General features: G+C 35.8%; 1 protein-coding gene across 1 annotated transcript in view; it reads right to left on the minus strand.

The window, feature by feature from the left end:
* Positions 1-3,175: 3,175 nt before the first annotated feature.
* LOC143228890 (DENN domain-containing protein 1A-like) overlaps positions 3,176-20,706 on the minus strand; it is a 73,443-nt gene continuing 55,912 nt past the window's right edge. Inside the window, exons 17-21 of the mRNA XM_076460322.1 lie at positions 13,777-13,842; positions 13,251-13,352; positions 12,226-12,308; positions 4,385-4,601; positions 3,176-4,128 (exon numbers count right to left, since the gene is read on the minus strand). Coding sequence (XP_076316437.1) covers positions 3,319-4,128; positions 4,385-4,601; positions 12,226-12,308; positions 13,251-13,352; positions 13,777-13,842 — 1,278 coding nt within the window. The 3' untranslated portion in view covers positions 3,176-3,318. The remainder of the gene's footprint in view (positions 4,129-4,384; positions 4,602-12,225; positions 12,309-13,250; positions 13,353-13,776; positions 13,843-20,706) is intronic.

The raw sequence follows: 20,706 nt of genomic DNA on the forward strand, positions 1-20,706 counted from the left end.
ATTTTAGAATAATAATTATAAGGCCTCTTCAGTTCGTAATTTTTTATTTCAAACACCCTTTAGGTTCTCATATTAGCATATTCTGCCTTCCTACTTTTAAACCCACATGTCTATTTGAGATAAGAACCGTAAAAGAACAAAATGACAATTACTAGTTTTAAACTTCTGAACATTTTTGCATCTAATTTTTATCAAAACATTACTTAAAACCAAAACAACACAATAATAGCACTCCAACAAATAAACTAAACACTGGTATGGAGCTAACAGCTTTTATAAATATCTTCCATTAACTGTAGTCTTCTTGTTAGATTATTATTATTCAGTGTTTGCTATTTTTCTCTCAATTTTGACAAACATTTTAATGTAAAAAAGTATTTTTCTCATAATAAACCTACTCAAACTCAATTCGTCCAATAACATTTTAAATTATAATACAAGATACAAATGACCTTATAACCTCAAATTTTTTTTTTTTTTAAATTAGGTAACAAAGTTTTCACTTTACAGTTTCTTCAGAGGTGTTCCACAAAACACCATATGTGTGTTAGTGGAATATTCCAAACAAGGCTGTAAAACAAAGCACGGTGCCCAATTAATGAAAAATAATTTGGAAATATAAGGTAATTTATTTCTGTGATTGAAATGTCTTCTATACATCAATACCAACTACAAATAATGACTTTTAATTAATTAGTTATTTGGAATACGTTTCCTCAGCTTATCAAATATCAACTTACCATCAAGATGTCTATTATTGACAACTCTAATAGTAAAATTTAGATAGCTTAGTGGCATGATTTTGTTAGAAACTGTGTTTTGTGAAAGTTTTCATAGTTACACGTTTTAAACCATATTTTGTTGGAACACTCACTGAATACAACGTAATAATCTGTTGTTTTTTTTCATATCATTTCATCAAAATCTGTCCTAATACTAGTCAATTATTATTTCTTGTATTCATCTCCAATAATATACACGATGCACTGTCTTGAATTCGAAGTGCACACATCCAAAAACAAGTACAAATATAAGAAGACAACTATGATATATATATATATATACTTTCAACTTCACTACAACAAGGAAGAACAAAAGTACTGATTCACACATCAGTTACAAACTATCTTTCCACACCATACTGAACTCTAAGCTCATAACTTAACGTACAAAACACTTTCATATAAGCTGCATATTAAAAAAAGTTCAATTTATTAAAAATAACTCTGTGTACAATGTTGTAACTGTAACATTGATCTAAAAGCAACAGCAAAATAACAAGCTTTAATATGTTACAACTGAAGCAAGCTGAACGACATTTATTTACAAACCATACTTTATGAATGTTCAAAGACTGCTTCAGTCTTTTATCAACCAACAACTGGTAAAACGTTTAGAAAACAATATTTTAATTTTTCATCAATTATTAATGGAAAATTAGGCATTCAATGCCTGTTCTTACTTTATTTAAAAAAAACCAAAACCAATACCCACAACTTTAAAAAGAGTACTAATGAAATTATGTTCTGGATAAGCATAAGAAGCAATGCTAGTATGTATCACCTGTTGGGCCCTTTCAAATGAAATTGGGACCTAGAATACCTGTTGGAAGAAACTTAATATTTACAGGCATTTAATTAATAAGAGAAATATTTCATAAGCAATGCTGTTTAGTACATTAAAACCTTCAGACTTTTCAATTAGAAGCAATATCATATAGAGTAAAAGCTATTTGAGGAATATAAAGTTGTTTGTTTACTATTAAGCACAAAGCTATACAATGGACGATCTATGCTCTGCCAGCCACAGGTAACGAAGCCTGGTCTTCAACACTACACATCCTCAATTTACTACTGAACCTCCAAGAAAAAAAATGGGAACAGGAAAATTAACCTCAATCAATTTGTTTTGAATATTTGTAACAAATCCTCAATATTATCTACCATTTTGGATTTTGAGATTTTCTAAGTTTGGTATTATTCATAATGCTACAAATCTTTCTTATGATGCAGGTTGAATTTCACAGATGAAGTTTTACTATTTTCTACTGATCAGATTTTTTGTCAGTTAAGAAAAAGAGTATTTAATGGTTTGAAAGGCAAAAGAATTTCAGAACTGTAAAATATAGTTTTAAAACAATTTCTAAATGCTTTTGTGTTAGTTAAAAGTAACTATAGTGTACAAAACCAATCTGCACTGATATTATAAAATAACAATTACTACTTTAGATAGAAGGATTATTTTATTTTAAGGGGAGCTTTTTAACATTTCTCTAGAAAAACAGCATCTGTGTAACACATCAGTATGAAGATGTTAACAAACTCTTCTAGAATAAATATTTTAAAGTTTAATTTATTAAAAATATTTTAAATGTGTTAACTAAAGCAAAATGCCCATCAGCCTTTGATTTCATAAGTGATCAATGTTTTAATCAATATGTTTACACTAATAAATATTATCCTAAAGGTAACCTTAAGTTATTTCAAAAATTGCTACACTAGAAACTATAGCCTAGCTTGTAAGAAACACATCAAAGTCAATAATTTCACTTTGAATCTAAATTTCAAAATATCATTCCAGCAATTGTATATATATATAATACTGATCTAAAAGCACTATTTACAGTAACATACATGAAAGGTAAAGACAATTTTACTGTGCTTTATAATGACTCATGAATTATTGAAAAGTTTTACTGAATAGATGTTATAGAAACAGTCAGAACTGACTTCAGTACATGAACCATGACTATTTCTCCAAATAACTACATTACATATCATGGTAAAACTATCATTTTCTGAGTTTTTTGAGTAATAAAACCAAACTGATCAAATCCTTGAGAAAATACTAATCTTCCTACAGGAATACCAAACATTCACAAACATAGGAATTCTGGAACCTTTGTTATCCACGCCCTTACATTCTGCTTGCACTACACAGAAGCTTTATTGAAACTTATATTTTACTATTTATGTCCTTATACCTAAAGTAACCATTACCATTACTTTTAATTTTACCATACGTGTGTTGGTCTTCTCAATACTCAGATAATATTAATTAAGTCTTTATATTCTAAGCAAACAATATCACTGTCTTTGAGTTTTTCTATACAGAACAGTTTCTTTTGGAAGCACATACAGGATAGTTATTTAAAACCCAACTACCCACCCATCCAGAAATTTCTATGCAGTTAACTAACCTTCAAACATAGTAGCTTTTTCGTGATGATATCCAATACCATTAATGACTTAGATTCAAAAAAGAAATATCTATACAATTTTAATATCTACTATCTACAACCGTAATATAAAACAAAACTTAAGGAATATTCAATAATTTCTTATGTTTTTCTTTACTTTCAGATTCCTTTATAGATTTATCAGAACTACTTTGAATAGCAAGGTCAGCAAGAGAATGTGACTGTGACGATGAAGACGACAAAAGCATGGATGATTTTGTCGGTAAAGAAGTGTCTGACGTAAACCACGTGGTTGACTTAGAGGAAGGAGAGAGCATACAAGAAGAGAAAGGACGAGCAGAGGCTCCTGGAGATTTTAAAGGCATCGATGAAAAGTTCAGACCATATTTTTTGAGCAATTCAATATCATTGGCGGGTGTTGGAGAGAAAAGAGGGGAAGGGGTGGCGTCATTACACCCTTCGAACGTGCGTGGAGAACTCTGTGAATCCTTTAACTGGTTGGAATGCTGTGGAGTACTACAACTGTCAAACCTCTTAACTGTTACAGGATTTATTTGTTGCCTCACAGGACAAGTTGTTGGACGGTTTAGTCTCTCTTTCATCAGAGCATCAGAGAGATCCTGAGAGTTGGCAGTGGACTTATCAGAAACCACTAATGACATTGTGGATCCTGAAGCTAATTTGTGGGAATTTGGTTGTTCAACTTTTTTATCAGAAGTAAGAGACTGTAGCTGAATAATAGAAGTACTTTTACTTTTTACTTTATCTAATAATGGCTGACTTTTGGAAGACTGGTGCGTCGTTGCCAAACTTAACTGATTTTTACGTTTAGACCTGGGTGGAGGAATTGGTCTGTTATCGTGGGAAAGATCATCCTGGCTAGAAAGAAAATCAATATAAAATTTCTCCATACTACAGGATGCTTGAACCTACAGGAACAGAGTAATGGAAACAAAAAAAAAAAGTTAAATCACACAAAGTAATTACTTTATTCTTTGTATTTAAATAAAACACAAACAAAATGTTTTCAAGGCACATTTAACCAACATAACAGCAACACCATGTACTTTATGACATTTGTTAGTTTACAATATTTAAGTAATAACCATATTTCGAAAAAAACAATCCAGTGATAAAACTTTACCGAACACCATACTGTCTCAAGCAAACCAAAAGAAAGATTACCAGGTCAACAGAGGTGGAGTCGCTTGTTACTGAGGAAGCTGCAATACTCTCCAGAGATCCATGGGTTTGTCGACTGAAGATCAGATCTTGAAGGTCCCCCATGAGGTCCAAGTTTATTCTTTGAAGACTTGGAGAAGGACTAGTGTCGTTGTCAGACATAGAATTTTCTGTTCCTTCCATGTATTCATTAACATCTAACAGTTTCGTCTGCTGTAATCTACCAAAAATATTTTATATATGAGCTACTTAGCAGCAGCTTTGGAAAAAAACAAACAAACTTGAAACAAATTAGGTATACCGACATAATTTCATCATGTTGTAAGAATTTAAATAATACAATTATTTATAAATAAATATATCCTTATAGCAATTTCAGCTTAAGGGAAAAACAATTTTGCAATTAAGTATATTAATTTAAAAAATAAATAATTATATATACATTGCATTAAGAAAATATTCTACTATTTTTATTACTAATTCTGAGTAAACCATCAAAAATGATGATATAGCACCAATTCTTACGAGTTCAATTTGCAAAGGTGACCAAGGGTGATACAATGCATATTTTTTTCTTGAACCTACATTCAGCTGGGAGTCCCAAACATAAATTAAAAATATTCAAGCAAACAACAACAGAAAATACTCTTCTAACTTCTTTAATTAAAAATTCTGGTCAGTGAAATTGTTAAAATTAAACTTACCAACTGAAAGTTAACGTTTACCTACTCTGGTATGTATTTTTCATAATACCTCCACATACAAATGCTATCTTCCTTACACATCTGCCTATGAGATTTGCATACCATTAGCTTTGCAAATTTACAAATCTTACACAGACTTCCTTCAGAAAGTACCCAGAAAGAAGCTCACTGAATGTGATAGCCAATGGCAGAGGATCTATTGTGGCACACCTGTGAAAGACCTCATTTTGTCTCAACCAGGGTATAATTTTTGCCTGGGATGTAAGGGGATAGAGACAAAAGACTGCCTAGTGTCACAAGGAATGAGCACGTGACTGTCCAAGCACATGCACAGACAGGCTCTGGATATGGGAGGAAGGCATGCTAGTTGGTTGATTTAGTGTTTTGTGGCACAAAGCAGCTAGGCTATCTGCACCAAACATCCGGTAAAAACTTACACGTAAATTCAGTAAAATTCATAAAAGGAAATTAAGATAAAACAAAACAAAGTTAAAAAAAACCAACATAAATAGCATAAAACCAATGTTTATACCTAGTCTACAAAGAGAAAAGTTTTTCAAGAGAAAAACTGCAGTAATTCAAGTTGTAAAGGACTTTCTGTAGCATAACTTTAATTATCATAACTCGCCAGGAAGACTAACAGGTAAGTACAAAAACCACCGTCAGTCACCTGAAGTTGGCCTTTCCAGTCCTGGTTCCAAGTTATTTGACGTTATGGCCATTTTGAAAAAGGAAAGTAAAAAGAGGTTTTAAAAGACATGTAGCTAAATTATAATAATAACTCACCAGGATGACTAATGAGTAGTTCAAACAGCAGTGTTAGTCACCCAAAGTTGGCCTTTCCGTTTTTTGTTTTGAGTTACTTAATGGTATGGCCAGTTTCTAATTTCAAATCGAACTAGTTGAACTGTGATCTTTAAAAAGGAACCACATTAAAAAGGTGTAATGTATAAATTAAAAAACTTAAATGGCATTAGAAAGATTAATGACCTTTAAAAAACAAACATTACCAAGGTGGACAGTATCACAATCACCAATAAAACTGTCTAACGGTATGAACAAACCTTGGGACAGAACATGTTTAAAATGGTGCCGTTGTTGAGAGTTGTAATGACAACAAGAAAGTAAAATGTGTCATATTGTGATCTGAGTGTTACACAAACTACACACAGATGCATCAGTTCCAGATAAATGAAAATGATGAGTTAAAAAACTGTGACCAATGCGTGGTCTAGTCAGAACAACTTCCTCTTTCTGATCCTTATCGAAGCAAGACAGCCAAAGTCCAATATAGGGTTTTATTTGGAAAAGCTTGTTTTTGCAATGTTCACTCCAAGTCGACTGCCAGCTGAATACAGGACCATGGTCCATGTATGGGACAGGCACAGCAGTGATAGTGCCATAGCAGATAGACTTAGCTGCAGTGTCAGTGAGCTTGTTCCTGCAAACACCAATGTGGCCCGGTATCCAGAAAAACTGGATAGAGGTAGATGTTAAAGAGAAATGGGCCAGTTTTTTGAATATCGACAAGAACAGAGTGTGAACCAATGTGAAGCTATTCCAGGGCCAGTAGAGAACTAAGCGAGTCAGTATAAATAGTGCAGTTTGATAACTGCTTAGCTTCTACGTGATCCACGGCAAGAAAAATGGCATACAGTTCAGCAGTGAACACAGAAGCTGTAGAAGGGATTCTGTGTGCAACTACTGAACCACAACAAACCATGGCAGAGCCCAAATAGTTACCTGATTTCGAACCATCAGTATAAATAGAAATGGAAGGATGGTTCGAAAAATGTTCAGCAAAAAGTAGACAGTATTTCCAATTGGAACTGTCTGCTTTTCTCAGATGATTTAAAGACAGGTCACATTTGGGGCAGTAAGAAGCCATGGTGGGATGGGCTGACCAGTGGATAGAGTAATGTTATCCAAGGACAGACCCAATTCATCTCACTGTGCCTGGATACGAAGGCCAAAAGGAGCAATGGCAGACCATCTGTTCTGAAAAAGTATGGCCCACAGATGCAGGAAAGCAACCCCAGGTGGAATGCTTTAGTAAGGAACGAAGTTTCAAAGCATATAGTAAAGACAATTGCAAACAACAGAGGTGCAAAGAAGGTTCATGAGACTCTACGTATAAGATCTGAACTGGGGGAAGTGTGGGAAGCCCCAGTGCAGAGCTGAAATACTTGATGATGAATAGAGTCCAGCATCTTTAAGGCTGATGGTCTGGCTGAGCCAAACGCCAGTGATCAATAGTCAAGTTTTGATCGAATAAGAGCATGATATATCTTTAGCACAGAATGTCAGTCCACTTCCCAAATGGTGGAAGAGAGGACACAGAGAATATTCAGTGCTCTTGTACATTTGATTCGTAGCTGCTTGATGTATGGTATAAAGGTCAGCTTATGGTCAAAGATAAGCCCCAAGAACTTTGTCTAAGAGACCACAGGCAGCACAACTTCACCAATACAAAGTTCAGGATCAGGATGAATACCCCATTGGTAGCAAAAGTGCATGCAGAGAGAAGTTAAAGCCATTTGCTGTGGTCCACTTCAGTAAATGATTGAGGGCATACTGTAGCTGTTGCTCAATATACAGTTGCAACAGAAAGTGTTTGTACCCCTGCGTGGTTTTTTGCTCATAACTTAAAACGTATCATGATTAGGCTAATAAAAGTATGATATATTATAAATATTATACTAACACACATTTACATAAATTTTTATGTAAATTAAACAACAAATATTTATAATACACTATACTTTCAAAATCCTATTTGTGATACTTTTTAAGTTATGAGGAAAAAACTACTCATGACACAGGGGTACGAACACTTTCTGTTGTAACTGTATCATGTTCAACGACTGACAGGAGAGGTGAAAGTTGTCGACATAGAGCCTGTTTGCAACAGTGAGTTGTTCACTGATGGCATTAATTTTCATAATGAAAAGTGTGATACTCAGAACACAGCCCTGACGAACTCCAAGTTTCTGTAGAAAAAAACGGAAAAATGTCAAATCCACACGAACTTAGAATCACCTGTCCATTTAAAAATTTTTAATAAAAATGGATAAATAGCCACGTAACCCATAAATATGGAGATCTCGCAAAATGCCATACCTTCATGTTCTATCATAAGCCTTAATGTCAAAGAATATTGATACAAGATGTTGTCTTCTCTGATTGACGTTTCAAGCCGAATCAGGTGGTCCATGGTGGAGCGCTGTCCTCGGAACCCACACTGGGTGGGCGAGAGGAGGTTGTTTGATTCAAGGAACCAAACAAGATGAGCATTAACCATCCTCTCTAAGGTCTTACAGAGATATCTTCTCGAAGCAATTGGACAGTAGTTTGAAGGAATCTTGGGATCCTTCCCAGGCTCAGAGAAAGGTAGGACAATAGCCTGACGCCAGGCATCAGGAAAAATACTCTCCTGCCAGATCCAGTTGAAAAACAATCAGAAGAATAGCAAGAGAAGCAGGATATAGATGGCACAGCATCTCATAGTGTACATCATCAGACTGATGAAGGGCCAGTTTGAGTTCCACTAATGTAAATGGGCAATTATAGTCATAGAGACAATCAGCTCGAACAGAAAGAGGCAATTGCTCTGCCTGAGTCTTGATGGCTAAGAAGGTGTAGGATGAAGTATAAGTGCTAGATATCTGGCAAAAGCTATCACCTAGAATACCAGCAATGCTACAGGTATCAAATACATCCTGGCCATCAGAGAGCAAGATTGAGAAGGGTACAGAATTATATTGCTCACTGACCTTTTGAATCTTGTCCCATATGACTTTGGAACTGGTGGTACAAGATATGCCGGTTGTGAACTAAATCCAAGATTCCTTCTGGCTTTGATGTCTTTCCTACCAAGCATGTGCATGGGCCTGCTGGAAAGCAATGCGGTTCGAGAGTGTGGGATACCTATGGAAAGTATCCCAGGCCCGTTTATGAGCCCTCCATGCTATGTGGCAGGCAGGATTCCAGAATGGACAAGGATATAGTGGAAAATGTGTTGAGAGTTTAGGAATACATTGAGCAGCTGCTTATTTAATACAGTCAGTTACTGCTGCCACACAGTTGTCTATTGATGGCTTACACACGATGGCAGGATCAAGTTCTGCAAGAGCAGTGAAAGAGGGCCAGTTTGCCTGATCTAGCTTCCATTGGGGCACGTGGATCAGGTGGCATCAATCACGTTTAGTCTCTCTCAAAATTATTGGAAAATCATCACTGCCTCGTGGATTATTGTCAACCCTCCACAAAAAACGGGAGAATAATGAAGGGGAGCAAATTGAGAGATCAACAGCAGTAGAGGACTGACTAGCTGCATGGAAATGAGTAGAAGAACCAGTATTGAAAAAAGAAAGGTTGTGATCAGAGAGCATACACTCTATGGAGCAACCCCTCCTATCAATATCAGAACTTTCTCAGAGGGGATGATGTCCATTAAAGTCCCCCAGGATGAAAAAGGGAGACGACAACTGTTCAATGAGAGCATCAAGGTCTAATTGATCATATATCTCTCCAGCTGACAGGTAGAGAGAACAAACAGTGATGGTATGACCCAAGGAAACACAGATGGCTACAGCGTTCAAGGATGTGTCGAGTGGCAAAGACAGGGTGGGCACATGCTGATCAACCAACAGTGCCACCCCTCCATGCACTTGTCCATCACACAGCCTGTCATTTCTGTACAAAGAAAACTGCCATAAGGTGACTGCATTGGCAGGTTTCAGAAATGTTTCCTGTAAGGAAAGATATACAGGATGGTAGGAAGCAATCAGTGTTTTGATGTCATCCAGATTAGAACATAAACCTCAACAATTCCATTGTATCAGGATGGCCATTTCTGTTTACATGTAGGCAAATTGGGTGGAGAACCCTTCTGTTTATGACCACATCTTTTTTTCTTACTATCCTTATTCGAGGGAGGTCTATCAACCTCCATGGATACTGCCCTGGGTCAATTGGGTAGGTCTTAGCTGTTGGAAGGGGATTCCGGTGACTGAGGATGTGAACGAATGACTGTTTTGCATCTTGGAGTGGGAGAAGATGTATCCAAGGAAATGCCTGTACCCGGAAACAAAGGATATGGATCTTGGATTTGTTGGAATGTATGTAAGGGACAGAGATAGGTGTTGAAATTGATTCATCAACTTTTTTAACCATGGAGGTCAAAAGACTTTTCATTTGTTTGGAGAACAATTATTTTGGAGGCACAGAGAGATCTATCTGCACTCCTACTGTAGTTGTGGAACGAAGTGCAGCAGCATATGTCAGAGATGCAGTGGTAAACCGCAATTTTCAACCATCAGGATAAGTAATGTTATGAATCATTTTCAAACGCTCCACCTCTTTTTCTTTCAACCATTTAGGGCAAGAACGAAAGTAGGATGGGTGAGAGCCATTGGAATTGATGCAATGAGGGTCCATTTCACACTTGTAGGCATCATGGTCCTTGCCACTGCAATGAGCACACGTCAAGGACCCACGACACATCTTCCAGTGACCGAACTGTTGACAATGGAAACATCAAAGAAGATTTGGAATGTATGGCCATACTCTGCAATTAAGATAGCCTGCCTTGATGGTGGCAGGTGGACAGGGTGATGTAAATGTTAAATTGAAGATATAGGCTGGAGTGGTGACATAAATGTGAGAATGAGGACATTGATCAATATCATAATTCCATCTTTGCGAGTGGAGATACGCCTCACTGCAGAAACTCCTTGGGTGGAGATACCACGAGAATCTCCAACTCTGGGATATTCTTCAAATCCTTCTCAACAATAACTCTTCATGATGAATTCAAAGTAGCATGAGGTGTAACCTCAACAGGTATATCCCCATTGCCTTTGAGTGCAAGAGGAGTTCACTGTGTTGAGATGTGGATGTTTCCACCAATATATCACCAGATTGAAGCTTCTCTACTGACTAGTCCCTCTAGTCCGTTCTGAATGAAAAAGGGAGACATTTGTCCTAAAGATTTGTCTGAAAGTGAATGCAATATAAGAAAATGAGGTACAACAGGTGGTACAGAATCTTCAAGACGTGAGTCGTTTACCTATAGACTGTTTTTCACTATTTTATTACGATTTTTAATTGGGTACCCATAACAAAGAAAGGGAAATTTCGTGCCCACTGACACCACCTACCATGGCACCCTAAGAGGTGAAGCACTATAATGTCAAACAAGGACATTGCAGCAATGTCAGGGTTTCGGTTTTGTGAGCACTATACCTAAACACTAGCATCAGATACAATGTCCACAACACCTGTTGAGAACATCCAACACTGGTACTTGGTTGACCCTAGCCCGAGTGGACAAGCCGACTGACCCAAGGGGGGCCACCCCAAGGCTGCCTGTCTACAGGAATTCAAGGCCAAAGTGGTGTGTTAGTGTTGAACCCCTCTACCACCAGGATCTTCTCCTCCCCTTCATGGGTCACCATGCATGGCAACCATGTGGGTGGATGTTTAGATCCCAGAGAAGGTAAACTGAAAGAACAGAACCTTTTCTGGGCAGTCCCCTCACCATGTACAGGAATCCACACCGAGGGAGACGTGTTAGTTTTTGTTTGAGAGGTGACCTCTACTACACTGAGAACTTCATTACCCCTCACCACCTTGGCACTAGTTGGCAATGGGCAGTGACAACTAGCTTCTTTCCCTCTAGTCTTACATTGCTAAATTAAGGATGGATAGTGTAGATAGTCTTCGTGTAGCTTTCCATGAAATTTAACAAACAAACAAACAAGACTGTCGTTTGGAAAGGGTAAAATTCATTTATTTTCATAAAAATTTAGAACTTTCATTAAATTTCAGTTTGTATAACAATGATGAAAAAAACTGAACTGAAAATAAAATCAGGTATTGTATTTTATACAAGGAAAAAACAGCTTCTTTCATTCCAACTTGAATGGTTATATAAAGGTATGTTAATTGTCACAATACTTAAATACTTAAAACTCTTGAATGATTAAATAAGCATAATAATAATAAAATCAGAATCCACATGTTAACCATAAGTAACAGATGGGACAGCTAGTACCAAAAATAAACACTATGTGATGTTTTGCACTAACATTAATCTTTATAATTATGCAACATTGTTACAATATATAAATAATATACCTAGATGTACTTGAATTTTGTTCCTTAACAAGTTCGTTAGCTGACCTCGTTGAAGAAAACCTGGTGTTCTTAGTATACTTTATCTGGAAAGAAATAAGAAAAAAAACAACAACTCTCAATTCTCAATATATTTAATTTTTAAGCAGAAGCCAAAATAAATATTTTCTCTCTTGAAACACAGCTACAGAGAAAAAATGTTTTATTTTTTGCTCATTAACAGTTTACAAACCACCAATGATAACTAAGCCTACATTTTTTTCCTTAATACCAGACACTGAAATCAATTTTATGAGGATTTTATCAAGGTTTTTCTATATATTTCAGTTCACAAATATTTCATTTAGCATAACAAAATATACATTAAAACTTGAAGTACTTGAACCAGGTTTGGAAAAAACGTCTATGGAAATTGGAAAAAGAATACTTATCTGTGATCCACAATTACAAAAAACACACTTTTCAATGACAATTCTCACATCTCTCCAAAAATTAAAAAAAAATTTCTCCCTTAGAAACAAATTAAGAAAAATCTAAATAAATAAGGATAAGAAATATAAATGATTTAAAATCAAACTGTAAGAAACACATAAGCTTAAAGTGAACCAATCATATGTGTCAGAAAATATTAAAAAAAAATTGCTTGTATATTTTAATTCTTACAAGTTAGTACAAAAAAAAAAAGCAGCTTTCTTTGTCTATATGCACAACTTCTTTTAGAAAGGAATATGCAGTTTATTAAATACTTTTTATATAAGGTCAACCATAGAATAAAATATGAGGTAAAAAATATATTATTTTGGAAGCCTAATTGGTAAGATGTAAAATAAAACTTTCATTCAGTTTATGTCTGAAACATAAATATTTTCGAAGTAAGAATTTTTCTTTTTGTTTTATGATCAGAATATCTTACTAGAAACATCTTACGGTTCATTAATTTACAGTTTACATGTAAACTAAATATTTATATTACTGTTGATTACATTCCAGTCTAACTACTGATGAGTGTCACCTCAAAACATTTATACCTTACTAGTTGCATGTACTGTGTGACGATTGCGGTGAAGTGTTGGGCTTGAAGGAGCACTTTTTGGTTGCATATCATCTTGGTTCTTTATTTTTAGACTGTCCTGTAAAGTTTTGTAAAAAAATTAGCTTTACCACAAGCAATACATATTTAAACATATCAAGTCATATTACCCAAGCACTTGTCAACAGTAATCCACAACCATCATAGAATCTCGACTAAATCATCATGCTCAGATCAAAACATTATCTACTTTATTTTAATAAAAGTTTTAATGTCCATACCAGGAATCTGGAGACACATTTTTATCTCTAAATTTTTCTTGTTGCAATAAGTGAGTACTTTTATATCGTGTTGTCTCAGTCAGACAACATATATCGGCTACCAATTTACTGCAAGTAAAAGTGAAGTTGAAGAAAGTTATGAATAATTTTACTCACAACATTAATACATTACTCCTAAAAACCCATCATATCAACTGAATATCTAGTCATAAAACTAGTTGGAAAAATAGTTATTTAGAATACCTTGTGATGCTTTTCCTGAGTTCTCACTTTGAAATCCTTGTAGACTTGTTTGCTTCTATCCTTGAACTACCAAAAAACAATCTATTTTATTGATTTTAGTTATATAACCACAAAGGATAAAATGTTAAACTGTTAATAAAAACTGATCTGTGCCATGGTTCTGTTTCATGATCACATGAAACTGGTAGATACTGTATAAAGTACGGAACAGTGAAAAGAAAAAAGCCATTAACTTACACAAAACTTTCCATATTTAAAAGGTTTTGTTTACTTCCAAGATGAAATGGCTTGCACAGCATAATTCAGTGTTTCGAACGCCATATTCAATAGCCTTAAAGGTACAATGACAGTAAACTTTCTTGATAGTTCTCTCAATTTAAAAGTTTTCTTGTATAGTTATCTCAGGAACAAAAATGGAAGCTTACTGTGCTATCATCAATACAGTTAGTATTTCTAACTGGGGGAAAACACTTGTTTATTTTCAAGGTGAAAAGACAAGTTTTGAATAAACTTCAAAATATTACTGCTTTTCCTAATTTTTAAATATTTGTTTTTCAGGTCATTTTCTATTCCTTCTCCATCAGTAATATTTTGAAAAATCTGTTTTAGCCTTTTAAGTCAATTTTCAAAAAATCAGTAATCAATAGTCAATTACTTAATTATTGCATAATAAATTTTGGGTTAATTTTGATAAAAATATATAATTCGTATTTACATTTTACATGACTGAAAGAAAGTTTGAAACATACAACATTATAAGTACTGTTTTAATAGTACACTGAATATTACCATTATTCTACGGTGTCTTATTACAAGCATCCAAATTGGCATCTCGGGAAGTAAATATGTATTGAGACACTTAGCAAATGGGGAATATTTTTAAATAAAAAACTTTTTCAATATTCAAAACAATTATATTCCTTACAGAAAGGAAAAGAGTAGCTGAAAGTAAAAACCAGGTTGGCTCACAAAGAGTATGAGATAAAATTAAAGAAAAGAATCCCAAGTTTAAGAAATTTAAATTCACTGGTATTACTGAAGAGTTAGTTAGTTGGATGGTTGGCTTCTTGTTTCATGGTGCAAAGCAGCTAGGCTATCTGTGCCAAACATCCAGTGAAATGTTAAAAAATTACAGTAAAATTATTAAAATTCATAAATAGAAATTAAGGTAAAACAAAAAGTTTAATTTTTAAATAATAAACATAAATAACATTCAATCCAATTTTTACATCTAGTTTACAGCAGTAAGAGAGAAACTACAGTAATACTAGTTGTAAATGACTTTTGTAGCATAACTGTAATTATCGTAACTCACCAGGATGACTAACGGGTAAGTTAAAAAATTAGTGTTAATCACCTGAAGTTGGCCTTTCCAGTCCCAGTTTCGAGTTATTTGCCGTTATGGTCATTTTCAGAAAGTAAAGTAATACAAGTTTTAAAAGGCTTTCTGTAGCATAATTTTAATTATTATAACTCACCAGGATGACTAACGGGTAGTTCAAATATCAGCGTTAGTCACCTGAAGTTGGCCTTTCCAGTCCTGGTTTCAAGTTATTTGACAATATAGCTGTTTTCTAATTTCAAATTGAGCGAGATGTACTTCAATTTTTAAAAGGGAATCACATTAAAAAAAAGCCTAACTTATAAATTAAAAACTTAAATAGCATTAAAAAGATTAATGGCCTTTAAAAAACTAAACACATTTGTAAGGTGGACAGTGTCACCATTGCCAATAACACTGTCTAATGTTACAGATAAACCTTGGGATAAAATGTTTAAAATGGTGCCATCATTGAGAGTCGCAATGATGGCAATGCAGTAGAATGTGGCTTATTGTGACCTGAGTGTTATACAGACAACACATTGGTGGATCAGTCCCAGATAAAAAGAAAACAATGAGCCAAAAAACTGACCAATGTGTATTCTAGTGAGGACAACTTCCTCTTTCCAATCCTTACAGAAGAAAGCTGGCCAAAGTTTAATAGATGATTCTATATGAAAAAGCTTATTGTCACGTTCTCACTCCAACTCAACTGCCAACTGGCATGGAGCCGAGCCTTGAATACAGGACCACAGTACATGCATGGAATAGACACAACAGTATTAGTGCAAGAGCAGACAGACTTAGCTGTGGTGTTGGTGAGCCCGTTCCTGCAAATACCAATGTGGCCTGGTGTCCTGAAAAACTGGACAGAAATGGACGTTAAGGAGAAATGGACCAGTCAGATTTGAATATTGGTGAGAACAAGATGAGGACTAATGTGAAACAATTCCATGGCCAGTAGATAACTAAGCGAGTCAGTATAAATATTGTAATTTGAGTAGTGCTTAGCTTGTATGTGATCCAGGGCAAGAGAAATGGCACAGAGTTCAGCAGTGAACACAGAAACAGCAGAGGGGATTCTATGTGCAACCACTGAACCATAACAAACCATGGCAGAACCCATACAGTCACCTGATTTCAAACCATCCATATAAATAGGAATGTACATTTGACTCGTAGCTGCTTGATGTGTGATATAAAAGTTAGTTTATGGACAAAGATAAGCTCCAAGAACTTTGTTTTAGAGACCACAGGTAGCACAACTTCACCGATACAGAGTTCAGGATCAGAATGAATACCCTATTGGAAACAACAGTGCATGCAAACAATTTTTGAGAGAAAAATTAAAACTGTTTGCTGTGGTCCACCTTCAGTAAGTGACTGAGGGCAGCCTGTAGGTGCTGCTCAATATACTTAATGTCCAATGACTAACATGAGATGTGAAAGTTGTTGACATAGAGTCCATTTCCAACAGTAAGAGGGAGTTGTTCAGTGATGGCATTAATATTTATATTGAAAAGTGTGACACTCAAAACACAGCTCTGAGGGCCTCCAAGTGCCTGCAGGAAAGAACGGAAAAGTGTCAAACCCACACAAACTTGGAATCTCCTGTCCACTGTCAATAAAAATGGGCAAATGACTATGTAACCAATACAAATGGAGGTCTTGCAAAATGTAGTATCATAAGCCTTCTCAATGTCAAAGAATATTGATAAAAGATGTGGTTGTTTAAGAAATGCTTCTCTGATTGACATTTCAAGTCAAATCAGGTGGTCCTTGGTGGAGCACTGTCATCAGAATCAACAAGCATTAACTATCCTCTCTTAGGTCTTACATAGAGAGCTCATCAAAGTAACTGGATGGTAGTTTGAAGGAATCTTTGGATCCTTCCCAGGCTTAGAGAAAGGTAGGACTATATGTCTGGCACAAGGCATCAGGAAAAACATTCTCCTGCCAGATCCAGTTAAATACAATCAGAAGAATAGTAAGAGAAGAAGGATATAGATGGCACAGCATCTTGTAGTGTACATAATCAAGTCCAATTGATGTACTGTCAGATTGATGAAGGGCCAGTTTGAGTTCCAGTGTAAAGGGGCAATTATAGTCATAGAGACAATCAGCTCAAAAGGAAAGAGACTATTGCTCTGCCTGAGTCTTGATGGCTAAGAAGATGGAGGATGAAATAGAAGTGCTAGATATCTGGTAAAAGCTTTCACCTAGAATATCAGCAATAGTCCAGGTATCAACTACTACCTGGCCATCAGAGAGCTAGATCAAGAGGGGGCAGAATTATACTGCCCACTGATCTTTTGAATCTTGTCCCATATGACTTTGGAACTGGTGAAATAAGATATGCTGGTTGTGAACTTAATCCAAGATTCTTTGTAGCTTTGATGTCTTACTCACTGAGCATGTGTATGGGCCTGCTGGAGAGTGATGCAGTTTGAGAGTGTGGGATACCTACGAAAAGTATCCCAGGCCCATTTTTGAGCCTTTTGTGTCATGTGGCAGGCAGGATTCCTTCCAGAGAGAGGATATTGTGAAAAGCATTTTGAGGTTTTAGGAATATGTTGAGCAGTTGCTCGTATAATACAGTCAGTTACTGATGCTACGCAGTTGTCAACTGATGGCTTACAGATGATGACGGTATCAAGTTCTGCAAGAGCAGTGAAAGAGAGCCAGTTGGCTTGATCCAGCTTTCACCAAGGCACATGGGTCAGGTGGAACAGAGAGATCCATCTGAACTCCCACTGTAGTCGTGGAACAAAGTGCAACAGCATACATCCGAGATGAAGTGGTGGACAGCAACTTTCGAGCCTCAGGGTAAGTTATGTTTTGAATCATTTTCAAATGCTGCACCAACCATTTAGGGCAAGAACAAAAGTATGATGGGTGAGAGCCATTGCAACTGACACAATGAGGGTCCATTTCACACTCATAAGCATCATGGTCCTTGCCACCACAATGAACACGTGTCAAGGAACCACGACATGATGTCTTCGAGTGACCGAACTACTGACACTGGAAACATCTGAGAGGGTTTGGAATGTATGGCCTTACCTTAAAATAACTTGCCTTGATGGTGGCAGGTGGATGGGGTGATGTAAATGTTAAATTGAGGATACAGGTCAGCATCATAATTCCATCTTTGAGAGTGGAGATACACCTCACTGCAGAAACTCCCTGGGTATAGAAACCAGTGAGAAGCTCCAACTCGGGGATGTTCTTCAAATCCCTCTCAACAATAACTCCTCATGACAAATTCAAAATAGCATGGGGCATAACCTCAATAGGTATATTCCTAATCATCTTTAAATGTAAAAGGAGATCACTGTGTTTAGATGTGAATGTTTCCACCAATATGCTGCCAGAGCAAAGCTTTTTGACTGACTTTGGAGAACCACCAAGTCCCTTTAATCCCTTCTGAATGAAAAAGGGAGACATTTGCCCTAAAGGTTTATCTGAGAGAGAATGTAATATATGAAAATGAGGTACATGTGTTACAGATGTTGAATATTGCTGTTCAGAATCTTCAAGATGCAATCATTTACCTATGGACTGTTTTTTCACTATTTAAGTTTTTACTTGAAGGATCCATAATAAAAAAAATTTCTGTAACCACTGACCCCACCACTCACCATGGAGCCCTAAGGGGGGACAAACTACATTGCCAAACAAAGACACTGCAGCAATGCCAGGGTTTCGTGAGCACTATACCCAAACACCAGCATCAATGCCCACAACATCTGCTGAAAACATCCAATACTGGTACTTGGTTGACTCTAGCTCAAGAGGAGCAACTGACTGACCCTATGTGGGGGGGTTACCCCAAGGTTTCCTGTCTACAGAAATTCAAGGCCAAAGTGGTGTGTTAGGGTTGGACCCCTAAACCACCAGGATCCTCTCCTCCCCTTCAGGGGTACCCACGTATAGCAAACACGATTATGGATGTTTAGATCCCAGAGGAGGTAAACTAAAAGAACAGAACCTTGCCTGAGAGGTCCCCTCACCACATACAGGAATCCATGCAGAGGGGTACTGATGATTTAGAAGATTACTGAAGATCAAGAAAGTTTGCTAGATAGAAAATTAAGACATCCAAAGGATGCAAGAAAACATTTGGCTGAAAGCATATAAACTGACATTAAGGATTTTTTAAACCTTTTCGGCACTGAATAACAACTTTTAATGTTTGGCATGGTGCTGAATATATATGTTTGATACTTCAACTAATTACAGTATCAGTACTAACAGCATGATATCTCGGCAATAACTCAACAAAAGTCCCTGAAATATTCAGTGATTGTACCCAATACTATACATGTTAAATTCAATACATAAGAATAACAGGAAAAAAGGAAGGTCACCTGCCGCGCTGAGCCTTCAAGTCAACTGTGGTCACCAACCACGATGAAAGGGTTAAAAGTACATTAGGAGTAAACAAAACATTAGGATGAGGAGAGGACCCTTAAGGGATGATAAAGAAGGCAACTATCTGATGGTTATGAAATGATTAGGTTATTAAATCCTGCTTTTGTCTTCAGTTTTTACTAATGAAGACTTAAGCAGTATTTCTCATCATGAACAATTGATAGATTAAAACAAGGATGAACACAATAATTTAAAAAATTCTTACAATAAAATTAAGATGTTTAAAGAATGATAAGGTTCCTGTACCAGATAATATTTCCCCAAGGATTTTAAAAGAGGTCAAGGATTATATATGCGAGTCTCTGAATCGTGGACAAGTACCAATAGATTGGAGGTTAGTTAATGTTACTCCTGTCAAGGGAGATAAAACAATTGTTCCAGTAATTATTGGCTTATTAGTCTTATATCAGCTGTGGGAAAAGTTTTGTATAGTCTAATAAAAAAATACTTTGTAAAGTCATTTAACAAAGTTTACTATTTTATTTGATAGTTAACATAGTTTCATTAGAGTAAAAATCTTCCTCTACAAGTTTGTGACATGCTTTAAAAATGTTATGGCATACATAAATGAGGGTAAGTGTGTGTACCTGGAGTTTCAGAGCACATTTGATAAAGTGCCAGATAAAAGACTTGGAGAGAAGCTTCTCTTTATAGGTTTAACTAACTGGATTGACTGAAGAAAGCTGAGTATTGTTATAAGTGGTGTTCAGTCAAACTGGATTAATGTTGCATGTGATGTACCTTAGGGCTTAGTTTTAGGACCACTGCTCTTTTTCAAAGAATGGTCAATAAATTGCTTATGAAAAACGTCTTAGGTGTTACTGGCTACAAAGAAAATGCAGCTGCTTTACAAAATGATTTGGATCATTTAGTAAGTTGGACAAATAAATGACAGATGGGTTTTAACTGTGATAAATGTAAGACAATGCATATAGATTATCATAATATGGATGGGAATAACCTTAACAGTGTCATAAAAAAAAAAGGATCTTGGTGTAATGGTTTATCAGTCTCTTAAGCCATCCAAGCAGTGTGCTGCTGCTAGTTGTAGGGCAAATAGGATTTTAGGTTATATCTAAAGAAATATTGAATACAAGCCTAAAGAGGCAATAATTTTATTGTATAGGCCACATTTAGAGTATTGTTACCTTAAAAAAGACATTGAGCTGTTGGAG

Source organism: Tachypleus tridentatus, chromosome 10 (assembly GCF_004210375.1).
Source record: "Tachypleus tridentatus isolate NWPU-2018 chromosome 10, ASM421037v1, whole genome shotgun sequence".
In the NCBI taxonomy this organism is placed as follows: domain Eukaryota; kingdom Metazoa; phylum Arthropoda; class Merostomata; order Xiphosura; family Limulidae; genus Tachypleus; species Tachypleus tridentatus.